The sequence below is a fragment of the Seriola lalandi genome, unplaced genomic scaffold (genome assembly GCF_002814215.2).
Source record: "Seriola lalandi dorsalis isolate HSWRI2012SDOR001 ecotype SW California unplaced genomic scaffold, Sedor1 jcf7180002054516, whole genome shotgun sequence".
NCBI lineage: Eukaryota > Metazoa > Chordata > Actinopteri > Carangiformes > Carangidae > Seriola > Seriola lalandi.
The window spans coordinates 690,282-706,277 of record NW_019525069.1 but is presented as its reverse complement, the minus strand read 5'-3'; the positions used below and the strand labels follow the sequence as shown (position 1 = coordinate 706,277).

At 38.9% G+C, this 15,996-nt stretch overlaps 2 protein-coding genes across 2 annotated transcripts; one reads left to right on the top strand and one right to left on the bottom strand.

The window, feature by feature from the left end:
* Positions 1 to 2,916: 2,916 nt before the first annotated feature.
* Positions 2,917 to 6,843, bottom strand: rgrb (retinal G protein coupled receptor b). Its single transcript, XM_023413369.2, has 7 exons — positions 6,413 to 6,843; positions 5,924 to 6,080; positions 4,835 to 4,956; positions 4,507 to 4,660; positions 4,262 to 4,379; positions 3,626 to 3,739; positions 2,917 to 3,400 (listed from the first exon to the last, which is right to left on the bottom strand). The coding sequence occupies exons 1-7, from the start codon at positions 6,486 to 6,488 to the stop codon at positions 3,260 to 3,262; spliced, it is 882 nt and encodes a 293-aa protein (XP_023269137.1). The 5' UTR covers positions 6,489 to 6,843; the 3' UTR covers positions 2,917 to 3,259.
* A 3,432-nt stretch (positions 6,844 to 10,275) lies between these two features.
* On the top strand, positions 10,276 to 13,661 carry lrit1b (leucine-rich repeat, immunoglobulin-like and transmembrane domains 1b). The gene is made up of 4 exons (XM_023413373.2): positions 10,276 to 10,498; positions 10,820 to 11,280; positions 11,562 to 11,867; positions 11,997 to 13,661. Exons 1-4 carry the CDS (start codon positions 10,377 to 10,379, stop codon positions 13,061 to 13,063), a joined length of 1,956 nt encoding a protein of 651 aa, XP_023269141.1. The 5' UTR covers positions 10,276 to 10,376; the 3' UTR covers positions 13,064 to 13,661.
* Positions 13,662 to 15,996: the final 2,335 nt, after the last annotated feature.

Below are 15,996 nucleotides of genomic sequence, written 5' to 3'. Positions count from 1 at the left end.
ACGCAGATGATTTACTCTGACCTTTGGTTTTCTTTTCTGAAAAACAAATAAGTAAGAAATAAGATGCTGAGGACGAGACAACATAACGCAACAAGTATTATTCAACATAAACATCAACTGTTGCACTTAGTGGGTCAACACAATGTTGCTCATTAACTTTTAACTTATGCAACCAATCTTTCCCTAAAATGACGTCTGTGCTTCAACTTTTAACAATCTGTTATATTCTGTTTGTTTTTTTCTTTCTCAGACTGTAACTCAGCAGCTGTCCTACAAACTTAAACAGATCATCAGTTGGTGTGTGCTCTTCAGCCATAATCCTCATTTATGTCTCTAACTTTAAGAGTTTCAAAGTGATAAACGTAAGATGTGCTTACCGGATTAATAAATGTTATTTTGTATTGTTTTGAACATTTACAGTTTACAGTCATGCACAAATTATATTTTGTTGAGGCTCATTTTAACACCTGTAAATATTTTTAAACGTGACTGTTTTGGAGATGAAATGAAGGGATTTATTATCTTTATTCAACAGATGTAGTGTAGTGTGTGAGTGTAGTTTGAAACAACATCAAGTCAATAGATGAATATTACATGAAATATTTTGTAATTTACATGTGTTTTGCAAATATGAAAGAAAGAAATATGAAAGATAAATGTAAAATAATCTGAAAATTCCGTTCAGATTTTCTATCAAATTAGTCTATTAAACTTAATTTACTGGGGTGGGGTGCACTAGGTGAACAAATGACCTCAGTATTTCTACATTTCTGGCTGTGGCCCTGGTGTCCTTGTGTTCTTAAGGTCAAAATCAGACTGACTAACTAAATCTCTCTGAAAATGTCACATGTCTGCACCCATGTGTGGTGGGGCTGCTGTTTGTGCTGCATAAGGACAGATGTTTTTACACCATCTGTCTGTGTCTAGCATTAGATTTAACACACTCATTCTATCATCACTATTCAAGCAGAGGCGGGAACACCTTCACCTCTCCCTGACTCGACTGAATGCAAACCGCTGTAGTCACATTTAGTTGTCGGCACAGTGTTTTGGAAGACAGCTCAGCGAGGCTATATCTATCCGTGACAAGTCGTTCTTCCTGGGAGCTTGTTGCTATTAGTGCTGCTTCTATCTGCAGCTCTAACTGAATGAGATCACTAGCCCACACACTGTCTTGTAATCAGCTGTCAGTCAAAGGAAACCACTCATTCCAAGAAGTTGATGCTAATCTGTTGGATTTCTCATTATCTGCTGAGAAAAACCCCCGATCATCCCAGGTGGACTCAGTAGAGTTTATTAGGAAGTACGTGATTATGTCCAACTTTTAACACCTGATAATGAGCAGAGCTTGTGTGCATGTGCTGGAGTGACAACCAACACTTATTCCTGAGGTCAACTCCCGACTTTGCTGTTAGCTTCTTTTCAACAAAGACTTTCACACCTGAAGAATGCCTTTCACTGAAGAAGAAACAATACACACAAAAATACGAAGATTTCATTAAATGTGTGGCTTTCTTTTGTTAATGTAACAAGACTTAGAGAGTGTATAGTCATGCTGGCTCTGTGAGGCTGCACTAAGGCACAGAGATGAATAAAACATGCTTTACATTTAAAGGAGTTCATTTGTATTTTTATCAGTACTTGGATTTAAAGTGAATGATTTTGACTTGAATTGAGTTTTTTCAGTGTTTATAGATTGATTTTGAGTTGGATCAAGTCCCTCTGTCTCAGTCTTTGTTACTTTCAAAACAACAAAAAAGATGTCACTGCTCTATCCTCTGGCAATGTAATCCCCTGATTTGTGCATTAGTAATTTGTAAAGTGAAGCCTTCAATTAGACAAAGTGTCAAAGCTGCTACATGCCGATCACACTGCAATTCAAGACTTAAATACATGTTATTTATCTAATTTAAGTCAACAGGACTCTCTGAACCTGTGTGATTGTTGCTCATTACGGCCGACTCCTCCCGTTAAGACGTGCGACCATTGACAGTGAGAAGATTTCAATTGCTGATGACTTCCTGGCAAGAATGTTAGTCACCTCTGAGGTTAGTGTGACATAGACTGTTTCACTGTGGCTTATTTCTGGAGTGCGTGTATTTAGCAGCTCAGAGATCAGAGTGCAGCAGTCTGCCGCCTTGCTGACACTGTTAACACTTTACATAAATGTGGCTCATGTTTAGAAAAGGCAAAATGCAATTCATGTAAACCAAAAAAATGGGGTAAAACAGAGCAAAATAATGTGGCTGCCCTGACTAGTCAGTGTCAACAGGGATGTCTATCATTCAACCTACCAACATACTCTCCTAACATCTTATCTAACCTAACCTAACCTAACATCTACATCAGGTTTAATATCCAGTTACTTTGGTAAACAATTGCACAATGGCTTCTTTAGTCATGGTCATGGAGGCGAGCGTCCGCACTTCCTCGGATTACAATGAGCTCTACATTTGTTTTTGAACAACTCGGCACAATGAAAAAGTGTGAAAACTGCTAAATAAGTTCCATGAGGAGAATGTGGAGAGGAATATGCCTTCAAGTTTAGCTCAAAGTACAGTTTAAAAAAAAATCCACCACACTAATCTACCTATTCATTTATTAGTTTATCGATTTAAATAACCAGCTACCTTAATGTGATTAAGTTCACTACGTCTCATGTGGTAGCTATAGCATAATTGCATAATAGAGTCTTAACACAGTGAATGCCTTCTTACTATATAAAGACGTTACATCACCTTAGACAGTCTTCGTAACAAAAACACAATGCATTAATCTTCTTAGTGAATGCCTGGGCCAGTCGTGTCAAGAAAGGGCATCAAAGGATTCTGGCCAACTGTAGAAATTAGGCTTCTTAAGCCAGTGTTGTTGTTCAAGTTGAAAACCATCTGAAAATAGATGGAGCACACAGTAGAAGAGCAGCAACAAAATCTTTTTATTGTGAGTGACGGAGGAGCAGTGCAGGTCGAAGACAAATTAATGTAGTAAGAATGCAATCATTTGAAAATGGATAAATTACTTGCAACACATACTGTAAATGAACACAAATCCAGCAAGAGGCTAAAGTCGCGGTTCCAAATGTAGAGATTGTCCTGAGTTTCATCTACTTCCCACATGTGAAAATATGACAACTGTACAGGCATCTAAGTGGCTCGATGATGTTTACTTTAAAATACCCTACCAAAAGTGTGAGGAACCTATCATAAGAGCAAATGATGGGCTTAGATTTTTTTTTTGCCAGAAGACACTGAGTTTCCTTTTATTTGGACTTCTTAATAAGTGGATCGACAATCTTTTGTCCGGTGAGGAAGTGCCACACGCCGCCTCGGTAGAACTCATTTCCGAACGAGTAGAGGAGAGCGTTGAAGATAGGATTTGTCTTTGCAACAACTGGAAGCACCTGAGAGAGGAAACGAGTACTTCCGTTATTTTCAAAGTGCTTGATTTAAAGAATAGTTCTGGTTTATTACAATCTGTGTCTGGCCATCATTTTGATTAATTAAAAAAAAAAAACCATTGTTCTCAACAAAGTAATTTCTGATATAGGAACATGGTGACATCAATGAAGAAAGGCTGTAAACAAGCTAACAGTTTGTATCTTCTCTAAAACAAAATAAGTACTCACCATTCGCAGCTTTGGAGACACGACCTTCACGTTCTCAAAGCAGGCGTAGATACACATGAGGACGTAGGGGCCCCAGCACATCAGCATGACCCTCAAGGGCATATTGGTGTTAAACTAGAAAAACAAAATTCAGTGTATTAGCGTAGATATTACACATTCTTTTTGGTGGATTTAGAACTTGCAGATGATGCAGTGCAGCTGAAAATAAAGGAAAAGCTCATATCTGGCGACTGAAAAGGAAGAGAAGACAAATTATGGTTTAGCCTAATAATGTGTTTGTATGTAATATGCAATATGTGAGTTCAAATCTACACATCATCTGGTCACTCTGCAGACACAGACAATGTTAATGTCATAAATCAATCTGCAGGGTGCACAGGGCAGAAAAGTGCTGAGCTTATAACTCTCATCAAGAAAGCAATTTCCCAACATAATATTCAAGATGCTCAAACACCTCTGGGTCTTTGTCTGTCTGTGTGTCCTAATATAACAATCAAGATAAACTCTGCGTTCTACAGGCACAACCAAAACAAGTCAGCCTAGATCAGGTTAAGTAGAAAAAATTAATTTTCACTGATCTAACATTAAAATAAAATAATAAAAAAATGCATTTTGAGTATACTGAGGCACATTTACCCTGTGGTGATGGATCTTCTTGAAGTGTTTGTAGATGGCATCGTAACACGACAACATGGTGATGGCCGGGAACATCAGGTAGAGCAGCACCAGAGTTAGCATATAGGTCACATAGTCCCTGTTGAAGAGAGGTAAATAGGAAAATAATATGGAACATTGTAAATGTTTGACATAGAATTATGAATTGGGTGCTAACATGCTAACATTCCAGATTTGGTATTATTCCTATATTTCTATAACTCCACCTGTCCCCTCTGGTGTAGTCCAGCGTGCAGCAAGTCCTCATGGGCTCAAAGTCATAGACGCCCCATCCCATTAGAGGAACAGCAGCCCAGAAGATCGACAGAATCCAGATAATACCGCTCATTGTCAGAGTTGTGCTCCAGAAGAGCTTCTGTCCTACAGGATAAAGACATGATATCTTAGAAGTCCAAACTCTATAAGTGCGGGTTTTAGAACTATATTTTATTTTGATATTTTTTTCAGGCAGTATTACTGATTTCAAACATGACATATTTGGACTCTTTTGCACAATGAATTGAATGTGCAGCACTGGTGATATCTTGTACTCACTGGTGCAGTACTGGTGATATCTGTCCCAAGCGATGGCAGCCATGAAACTGATGGAGGCCAGGACCGCTATCATCCCCTGGAAACCGTGGTAGCCACATCCATCTTGACCAAATGGCCAATATCTAGAGAGGACTACAAAACTTTAGTCATATTCCATAATGCAGAAGAAAGTTGTCAATATCAGGTATTATATAAACAGTATTATTATATAACTATGACAGACTGAAGATGCAGATTGGTTACATTTTTGAAAGCATGGTTGTCACAGAATAATGGTCTGATTTCTATGCAGATCCCGCCCTTCATCACAGGGTACTTTTGAGCTGTGAGCAGTAAAATCAAAGAGTGATGTTCGACTGTCAGATTGTTCAAGCCCTGAGGAGGTACAACTCTCAAATGTGTCCCCAAAAAAAAGTCATAAAAATGAATTTTAATCAACTTGTAACGCATCATATTTATAATGAAAATCCTTTGGGGCGACTTCTCAGTGCCCAAGGCCAGATTACCAAAACAAGCAACTCCCCTGAGGACATGGAAATTAGTCTCTGGTAATTGGATTATTTGCTAAATTGTTTATTACTACTGCATACATCATTAAATCACATTATACACTGAAGTAATAGGGTCCTTCAGGCAACTCCTGAATTATTACCAAATCTTGAGGACCCATTTTCTAGTCTGTGCTTACATGGTGCATTTTTACTAAATATATTTGTACGTGATACATACACAAAACACCATGCACATAGAGTGGGACAAATTGGTGTTAGGGGGTCCCTGTGACTATCTTAACTGATCCTTGCTGATGCCCTGTTTGAGAACCCCTTATTAAAACATACAAGGGGTTTAAACAGGAATCAAAAACTTTATTTAAAGTTTTTTTACTTTTCCTCCAACTTCCAAAAGGTGTGCTGCAGACTGTGAACTTTACACGCTGAATAAAATGGATTGTGAATTGGATTATGAAACCCAGAGGCTTATTTATCTTGTGACATCCAACGGCTAATATCAAATACTAAGCCTTTTCCGTGGGGAGGGATTGCTGAAAGAAATGTAGTATCCCCCCTGATAATGAAATAGATTTCATACCTGAGGTAGCTTGCATAAGCAGCTGTGAGTCCATTAATGTTCAGACAGAGGTCAGCCACAGCAAGATTGAACACAAAGAAGTTACTGGGATTCCGCATCTCCTTCACTGTGAGGAAAGACACGATGCTGATGGCATTGAGGAAGAATCCAAGCAGGCCTGAAAGTGACAAAGAAATGGAGATTTCAAATGAATCTTCAGTAGCATCTTGAGTTCAACCCCAGTCATCAGTTTGAATTCCTCAGCACGGTCTTATAACCCTGATCTTACCCCAAACGTTAAGGCCATTAAATAGCCTGTATTTCAATATAGCTTCACTTTGAACAGTCAAGTTTGAAATTTGGAGCTTTCTAAAACCAGTGATTTTGGTTGAGAACCTTTGAACTTGCAGTCGAAGACAATACAAATGTTAGATAGACAAATGGTTTCAGAGTGTACTGTCCCTTTAATTCTTGTGTAAAGATGTCTTCCTGTGTGCTGGCGCTACTTACCCCCAACGAGAAGTGCTGTGCCGAATGTAAACATATCAAACTCCGTGAATCCCTCCGGTAATGTATACGCTGCCATGTTGAAATGCACAAAATAAACTTTGCACAAAACAAACAAGTCCTTTTCCTGATGTGTAGCTCACCACCGTCCCCACCAAAATGACTCCTTTATAAAGGCTCTTTCACGTGAAAACGCATAAACTGACTAATCTTAGCAAAAGCCCCTTTGCCAATCCCCCGAAGAATGTGCTAACGAGCAGAGCTCCTTCAAACTGTCTGGGCGCAAAAAGTTTGCGCTTTTGCTGCGAAACTCTTCGATGTAAAAGTCGCAAAAATTGTGGGGTTTTTTTGTTTGTTTGTTGTCAATTTGAAACTTTTCCGCAGAAACCCTCCGGTTCAAAGATCAACTTTCCTTCAACTAGTCCACTTCATTCAGCTGTTGTGGCTGATAAGAAGAGAGAATGGGAACATGGGAAATGTTGTCTTTCGAGTTACTCGATATGCTCGCATGTGATAATTTGTACTCTTAAAGGCAGCTGGTTGAGCTGCTCTTCAGTAGCGGCCAAACCCCAGTCTAAAGCAGTCACAGTGTTCTGCACATTCTGCCTACAGAGTAAAATCATCTGCTTTATTCTAAGTTTCATTTTATTTTTCATTTTCTTGATATTTGTTTTTCCAAAGAAAATGTATGCTATTTTTTTAAATAAGGAGGTGTTGATGGGATAATAACACCACTGCTTCAATGTTGTCAGTATACACACGTTTGTGTGCTGTGGCTTTTTAAAAAGACAAATGTTTTACCCTCTGAAACATTTTATTACTGGTCTGGCTTAATCCAGTGAATATAGCCTCCAAACAAATTCTGCAAAGTTGACTTTGAATATCTGACTCTTGAATACTGGTAGACTATCTGGTACTGTTAATATAATGTATATTTGCAATTTGGAGAATTGTTATTGACATCACTGTTATGATCAGACATTTTACATCTTTTAACTGTTTATGGAGTTGGTAATCCTTTTCTTTCAAAATTACATCATCTCATCAAGTCAGTTACACTGAGAACATTTTATTTTTTTACCCAGTATGTTTTACTCTGTGCCTTAAACTCTGTTAACTTTTGAGTCTAATTTCACTGAGCATAATTTTTGGGTTGCACATTCAAGAGTTAAACTGACAAATTATTGCAAACTCCAATTAAGTGTAAAAGGTCAAATAAAAAGTGTGTGAAAGCATTCAGACTTCATTCATTTACTTGATGATTTATCTGTCTTGAACTGTTGACCAACAGTTAAAAACGAGGACACTGGAAAAGAGACCTTTTGCTCTCGCAGCAGCCCGAAGCTTTTAAAATGTAACATTTGGGCAGAGTCTGATTGCACCACTAATCTGTCCACAGATTACCACAAACTCATTAACTATGAAGTAATGATGTGTCCCAATGGACTAATAATACCCTTTTCTCAAACTGCCCATATTGTCCTGACTAAAAGCTCAGCGTCCCATCCAGTTACAGGCTTCCTCACTTTCAGAAAAAAAGAGCTGCAATGTCAATGCTTATACCGCTGCATCTGCCACTCTGACACATGGGACATGCTGATGTACATATAATGATGCTTCAATGTGGCAGCAGAAATGTTGTTCTCTTACAGATAAATTGAAGCATCATTAGATGTACATCAGCATGTTTGTCTGCTGCCCTAAAATCCCAACAGGAGGCCTATAGAAGTGTTCGTCATAAACTGAGGGAGCGGTGTGAGGCCATGCAGGAACATAAAGCAGCAAGTGCCAATTTCACAATGTAAAAGATTCGATAAAACAGTCTGTTAATCTACAGCAGCTGAGTGTGACGAAATGAGAGCCAGGCTCAACCAGTACAAAGCACGCAAATGCAGTGGATTGATGATGATTGTAATCTGAACCAGAGGAACTTTATACCCATGGCTGTAATTGACCTGAATCTCTGTCTGTAATATTTTTGTTCCAAATCGCTCGCACCTTTGTAGTGGCAGCACAACTGGTGCATTGCCAAATACTTAATTACAGCATCATAATCTGCTGGTTTTGCAATGAGACAAAGGTTTCAATGTTGCAAATTGCATTTGCAGCCACAGACTGAGGACCAGGCGAAAGATGAACAACTGGCACAAAGTTTTTTTTGTTTATTCCCATCAAAGTATCAAATGATAAACATTAGAAGAAATGAGAAGTAATTGAGCACTGGTACTACAGCGTTTTCCATTTTCAGCGACATTCTGCTTTTCCTCTACTATAAGGACATATTTTAACTTTTATCTAATGACTGAAATCACTAGATGTTGATCTGGATAAATCTGTTGTCACGTAAAATAAATCTCGAATGTTATCAACTCCAAGGTCTGTAAATCAATGTTTCTCAAACTGGAAATGCAAAATGAAGGTTTTAGTTTTATTTCACTTTGTATCTGCAGTTATGGGAAGTTTAGTTTTTTTCAATATTTCACTCAAATACTTTTTTTTTTTGAATTAAGTACCTTGAGACAATATATCAGCTCCTTCCCCATCCCTGATCCAAGATGTGTCCCACTGGAGGCCAGATGGGGAGAAAGTGCAGCCAGGGCTGGATGTTTTTCTCTAGTCATGTCTGGGACAACCCTTCTGAAAGAAATAGAACAAAGATGCATTAATGAGAGACAGAGAGATGACTGGATTAAAGGATTTGAAATCCTGGCCGCACAGCGACATCTTTAAACCCCTGCACCTGTGAAAAACCCTCAGAGTCTGTGACATATCTATCAGCACACAAAGTCTGTCACACCCAAACACACAATTACATGCAGAATATCAACATGTATCCACAGCTAACTATAGTAAATTATTACACATAGTATTATATTAATATATAATAGTAATATTAAAAATTGCAGATTATTCTCACATAATGCAAGACTTTGCATCTGTGAAGGAGGAAACAACGAGTGAGTGTTTATAGGCTCTGATGAAGTCCATGGTGTATTATAATTTAGTTTGGGAAATGATGCTTTCCTTGTGAATCTGAAAGTATAAACATAAAATAGGAAGGCAAATTTTACACAAAATACAAAAAACTATTCATACGCATTGATCTACTGGATGGGGTGACACATCAGTCATTTATCTGGTTTGAAGTTTTGGTCTAATGACAAAAAGGCAAGTAACCCAATACATTGTACACCCTTTATAACTCTCCACTGCTATCTAGTGGTCAGTTGTTGCCAGGTTCTAGCCATCATCAAAATATAAGTCTATCAACGTATTCAACATGTCCAAAAAAATGACCACGGCTTGAGGAGCTGTAACAAAACCAGAACCTTGTTAAAATAAGCTGCAGCTTCATGACATCCACGTGCTTTCATGTCAGAGTTGTAATCTGTTGTTTCTGTGACTACTTGGCCATATACTGTCACTGTTACAGTGTTTACTCCAACATTTGGGAGGATATTATATATTACATAGGAGTATATTGTATGGCAGCATGAAAAACAAAAGATATTTAAAACTGTCAAGGAATTCCTCACTAATAAAAAAAATAATATGCATGATTGTTCCCTACATGTAGTTTAAATAAGGCTTTCTATCCTGAGAGCAGGCCTGTTGTATCCACCTGTATTTAGGAGCTGTTGTGTACATTTAGTTGCGTCCATAATTAACCATCCAATCAACTATTGGAAACTAGTTCCCTGAGAATGAGAGTGAAAACTATGCAGCCTATCAGCTTCCAGGAAGCAATAGCCTAATCGTGTGAATGAAAATAACCCAAGTCCTTCGCTAATCCCTGCCTATCCTTTTTATCTGAGGATTCAAACCAGTCGCAGCAGTATGGAGCTGTGAGCCTGTAAGACAACAACGATGCATCCGAGGTCCCGTTAGACCAAGTAGCTGCGCCTATTTTTTTTTTTTTTAAATAGTAGTTTAGTTGCATAGCGTTAAGTAACGCACGGGAGACAAAATGAGTCGACATTTTACTGCTGCTTTTTGTTTGGCTTTAGTTTTTCTTCCTCTCTTGGTTAGTTCCTGTCCTGCACAGTGCAGCTGCTTCTTCCACAAATTAAGCGATGGATCAAAAGCAAGGTAAATTGACTACAGCAATTACTAACAAATTAATTGTTAATGTATGCATACTACATGCAAAATAGATTTTTACTGTAGCTTTCTTATGTTCAGTCGCCCTGTATAGTGGAGGATTAACTTGGAGTTGCTCTTTAATCTCCTTTGCTTGTTACTGAACAATAGGCTACCACGTTTTTCCTAATAAAAACTGAATTATATTATTTTCATGTGAAACAGAAAATGTTTGGCTACTAAATTCATTTCTACAAATTTGAAAAACATTTTTTAAAGTAGCTGTAATATTGTACTTAATATTTGTCTTTTTTTTTTTTTTTCTTGCAGGAGTGTGCTTTGCAATGATCCAGAAATCACTGTGGTCCCTCCAAATTTCCCCACTGACACATCAAAGCTTCGTATTGAGAAAACAGCAATCACGAGGATTTCTAGCAACAACTTCCACTACCTGAACAACCTGGAGTTTCTCTGGATGTCTTTCAATTCACTGAATTTACTGAATGTTGACAGTTTTCGGGGTCTTTACAACCTGGATGAGCTCAGGCTGGACGGAAACGCCCTCACCTCCTTTCCCTGGGAGTCTCTGACTGATATGCCAAACCTGAGGCTCCTTGACTTGCACAACAACAAGATCTCCACCATCCCTATCGAAGCCACCGTGTACATTAAGAATATCACCTATCTGGACTTATCCAGCAACAGTATGACAACTGTTCCTGCTGACGTTCTCACAATGTGGCTGAGTGTGAAGCCATCCCAGGACACTGATTCCTCCAAACTAATTCTCGGTGAGGCTCAAGCTGTGACATATTGAGATACTGGAAAGTATTCTTTTTAAGCTGCCTTGCATGCCACTCCTTTGACACCAGATGCATTTAAAGCTGAGTTAGGGATTAGTCTAATTATAGTTATTGTGTGCAGTGTGTCAAGTTGTCAGACTAATTCTATTTATTGCAACTTAAAGCCGCAAGATCTAGGTGTTGTGTAAAGATGCAGTAGTTCATATGAGGATACTGAGTTGAAAAAAAAAAATTCTTGTCGTAACTGACACACTTTATTTCCTCTACAGGCCTCCATGACAACCCGTGGCTGTGTGACTGCCGGCTGTACGATCTGGTCCAATTTCAGAAGTCCCCATCATCATCTGTGGCACTAGTCGACACCAGGCTGAGGTGTGCTGATCCGGAGAGCCTGTCAGGGGTTCTTTTCACCGAGGCGGAGCTGCAGAGGTGCCAGGGCCCCCGGGTGCACACAGCCGTGGCTCGTGTTCGGAGCTCACTGGGCAACAATGTCTTACTGCGCTGTGGCACGGTTGGTGTCCCCATCCCCGAGCTGTCCTGGAGCCGCGCTGATGGCAAGAAAATGAATGGCACCGGTGAGTTTAGATGTGCTTAGATTAGAACAGTATCTATTTCTGTCCAAGTCAAAGTATCAATGAGATTAAAGTTATTCATTTTGTGCCAATCTGCTTAACTCTGTGCACTTCTGCTTTTGTGTTTTTCAGTTCAGGAAGAGATTTCAAAGGAGGGCATCATTTGGTCGATTCTGAGCGTGCCTGCAGTCTCCTACCGTGACTCTGGGAAATATGTGTGCAAAGCAACCAATTTTGTGGGCACTGCAGATGCCATCATCTCCTTGGTGATCACAGATTCCTTTCGGTCAGAGGAGACAGGTGGTGGTGTCTCTAAGCGAAACAGAGGGAAGAAACCTGGTGGCATTGGAAGAGCAGCATACCAGGAGAAGCTTATTGCCAGATATGTTCCTCCACCAACAGCCACAGCAGGACAACCCATCATCGAACCTCTCAATGGCAAAGGTGTGACTGGGAAGTATGAGATTGAGAGCTACAGCATCTCTGACGGCGTTTCTCAGGCACGAGGCAAGGTGACAAACCCCCAGAAGCCCACGGAGGTGGAGCAGGATGCTTTGAACTTAGCGGCCAACGCCTCATCATTGCAGCAGGCTCCAGAGAAAAGGGTAGTTCGCTCGGTGAAGGTGATTGGTGACACCGACCATACTGTCTCTCTGAACTGGCGAGCCCCCACAGCCACAAACACCACAGAATTCAGTGTCCTGTATGCAGTATTTGGTGAGAGAGACATGCGTCGCATCAATGTGAGTGCTGGAAAGAACCGGATAACCATTGACGGCCTTGTGCCAAAGACGAAGTACATTGCTTGTGTTTGCGTCAAAGGCCTGATCCCGAAAAAGGAGCAGTGTGTAATCTTCTCAACAGACGAGGCGGCCAGTGCCAGTGGCACTCAGAAGCTTATTAATGTAGTGGTGATAACAGTGGCGTGCGTTATTGCTGTCCCCCTGACACTGATTGTGTGCTGTGGGGCGCTAAAGAAGCGCTGCCAAAAGCTGCTGGGGCGGCAGTCCAAGGAGATGCAGGACTCATATGTCACGTTTGAGACCCTCGGCCCCGGGGCCAAAGCTAAAGGGATGGAGGGCGAGTATCTGACCAGGCTAAACCCTGATGAATCCAACAGGCTGCTTTCAGCGAGGTCCAGTGTTGACTCAGAGGCCACAGCTAGGACTGAGGGGCCACCTAATGAGTACTTCTGCTAAAACCAAATGTATGCCTCAAACTCCAGAGGATGCACTTTGTTTTCTAACGGCCTGTGATGTGAATAGATAAACTGCAGTGCTGAGAGACTCAAAAGACTTCAATGATCCTCTTTTAAGGGTCTTCAGAGGACACTGATAGCTCTTTCAGCATTGGATGTATGAAACTGTTTTACAGCCTTGTGGGAATGAAAACTACCATTCATTTGGTAGACAACAAAAAAGGGAAAATACACAAAGTGACGGTTTCAGTATTTACATGTGGTGTTTTTTTTTATTCATCATGCACTTTTAAAGGTGATGTTTGGCAGAGGACATTGTCTTGAAATTTTGCCCTAAACTGTCTAAAACCCATCATTTCTTTTCCAAGATGTAACCTCTGCATTGTGTTAAATTCCTTATTTAAAACATAAAGTATTTAGAGAAGCGATGGACCAGCAGTTATTAGTCTGTTTTGTATGTCAGTATGATGTTAACGTGCCAGGTTTACCATTGGGGCAAAAACCTAAAATACAGTACATTTTATAATGTGTAAATATTTGTGACTTGAAATATATGTGTATGAATGAATGTACTGTATAAAAATAAATATTTTTATATTGATAAATGTGTACAAGCTTTTTTCTTGCACATTAAAATATTGTTTTTATTCTATTTTTTTTCTTAAAGAAATCAATATCAATCTTGACTGAAGCAGAAATTAGCCTATTACATGTAGCCTATTAAAAGAATAAATACGTCCATTCAAAAAAAAATTGAATGGACATTTATCACACAAATTGCTAATTCACTGAAACATTATAATGCTGTAGCAAAACATACACTAATTTTTCACTCAGTGTCAGTGAAGATCTTCTGACTATAACACTGTCAATTTTTATTAGCAGCCTAGCTATCTGGGGAATGTTTCTCTATTCAGCACTCTATTAGATGGATTTGGAGATATTTGTTATCCACAGCTGAGGAATCCTGTTGACTTTGATGGTCCCCTGCCTTTTCTTCTAGCATGCCTTCTATTACGTTTTTTATTCCTTAGTATAGTATGACCTTTTTATGATATTTTTATTTCTTATAAGTTGTAAAAAAACATCATAAAAATATCATAGTATAGTAAGGCATAAAAATATTATAATATGGTAAGGCATAAAATACATCATAATACGTCACAGTACACAGTCACAGTACATATTCACACATATTTTATAATGTTTTTATGCCTTACAATACTATGATGATTTTATGAAATTTCTATGCCATACTATACTATGACGTTTTTTATGCCATACTATAGCATTACATTTTTTTGATGTTTTTTTACGCATTATTATACTATGACATTTTCATTACTTTTTTAAGCCTTAATATACTATGACGTTTCTATGCCTTACTATCCCTTATAGTGAGGGAAAGAGAATGTCATAGTATTGTAATTCATAAAAACATCATAAAAACGTCATATAGTAAGGCATACAAAAGTCATTGTATAGTAACTTTGTAATTTACATGTCTCTCTATACTATGAAGTTTTTATGCCTTAATATACTATGACGTTTTTATGCCTTAGTATAGAATGACCTTTTTATGATGTTTTTATGCCTTATCATACTATGTTTTTATGCCTTAATATACTATGTTTTTATGCCTTATCATACTATGTTTTTATGCCCTACTATACTACCATGTTTTAATGACTTTTTTTTATGCCTTACTTCAATACGTCATGAAAACATCATAGTATAATAAGGCATAAAAATGTAAGGTATAAAAAGTGTAGTATAGAATGTGCCACAGTTCTGCATCTCATGTCATCTGCCTCACTTCGGCATTCCCTGTCATCCAGCTCCCAGTTAGTAATTTTCCTTTCACCCTGTTCACCTGCACCACCCTGCATTAGCCACTGCCACCTCATCAAGCCAACTCCATTCACCTGGTCACACAGCTGCTCCTGATTACACTCACCCAGTATACAAACCCCAGCCTTCCAGTCATTCTTTGCCAGATTGTTGTTCGCTTTTCTCCATGCAAGACTCCCCAGCATTTCTTGGACTGATTCCCGTTGCTGAACCTGTTTGTCCCTGACTTGCCTTTTTCATCTGAACCCTGGTAAACACTTCAACCTTCTGTCTCTAACCTTGAGAACTGCTTTTGTAACTTTGGACTTCATCTGCATGTTCCTGTGCTGGCTCATTCAGCCAGAGCTCAAGGTCTACCAGGAAGATTTCTAACAGTTTTTTTTAATTAACCTGCCAGCTCCAGTTTCTGTCATGGTCTAATCTCTACAAACTGTTTTTGTTGTACTGTGTGCTGCATTTGGGTCCTACACATGCCTTTTACAGTAAGGCATAAAAAGTGATATTTTAGTGATGCATAAAAAGGTCACAGTATAGTAAGGTGTAAAGTAGGGCATACAAAAGTCATTGTATAGTAACTTTGCATTTTACATGCTTCACTATACGAGAAGTTTTTATGCCCAACTATGCTATGACACTTTTTATGCTTTACTATAATAAGGCATAAAAACGTCATAGTTCAATACATCATGAAAACGTCATAGTATAGTAAGGCCTTGCCCTTTTTGTCTGAACCCTGGTAAACACTTCAACCTTTGATCTCCAACCTCAAGAACTGCTTTTGTAACTTTGTACTTCATCTGCATGTTCCTGTACTGGCTCATTCAGCAAGTGCCTCCAGGTCTACCAGGAAGATTTCTAACTTTTTTGATTAACTTGCCATCTCCAGTTTCTGCCATGGTAGAAATAAGTCTCTACAAACTGTTTTTGTTGTACTGTGTGCTGCATTTGGGTCCTACACATGCCTATTACAGTAAGGCATATTATAGTAACACATAAAAAGGTCATTCTGTAGTAAGGCATGAAAAACATCAAAGCTAGTCAGAAAAAAGGTAATTCTATAATAAAGCATTAAAAGGCATAATA

What these genes read in the sequence shown, in the direction of transcription:
- rgrb (XM_023413369.2), bottom strand. Translation starts at nt 6,488, where the DNA reads ATGGCAGCGTATACATTACCGGAGGGATTCACGGAGTTTGATATGTTT. An exon ending in ATATCACCAGTACTGCACCA is followed by an intron (nt 4,661 to 4,834) that starts GTGAGTACAAGA and finishes TTTATCCTGTAG; the next exon opens with GACAGAAGCTCTTCTGGAGC. An exon ending in AGAAGATCCATCACCACAGG is followed by an intron (nt 3,740 to 4,261) that starts GTAAATGTGCCT and finishes TTGTTTTTCTAG; the next exon opens with TTTAACACCAATATGCCCTT.
- lrit1b (XM_023413373.2), top strand. Translation starts at nt 10,377, where the DNA reads ATGAGTCGACATTTTACTGCTGCTTTTTGTTTGGCTTTAGTTTTTCTT. An exon ending in AGCGATGGATCAAAAGCAAG is followed by an intron (nt 10,499 to 10,819) that starts GTAAATTGACTA and finishes TTTTTCTTGCAG; the next exon opens with GAGTGTGCTTTGCAATGATC. An exon ending in CAAGAAAATGAATGGCACCG is followed by an intron (nt 11,868 to 11,996) that starts GTGAGTTTAGAT and finishes TGTGTTTTTCAG; the next exon opens with TTCAGGAAGAGATTTCAAAG.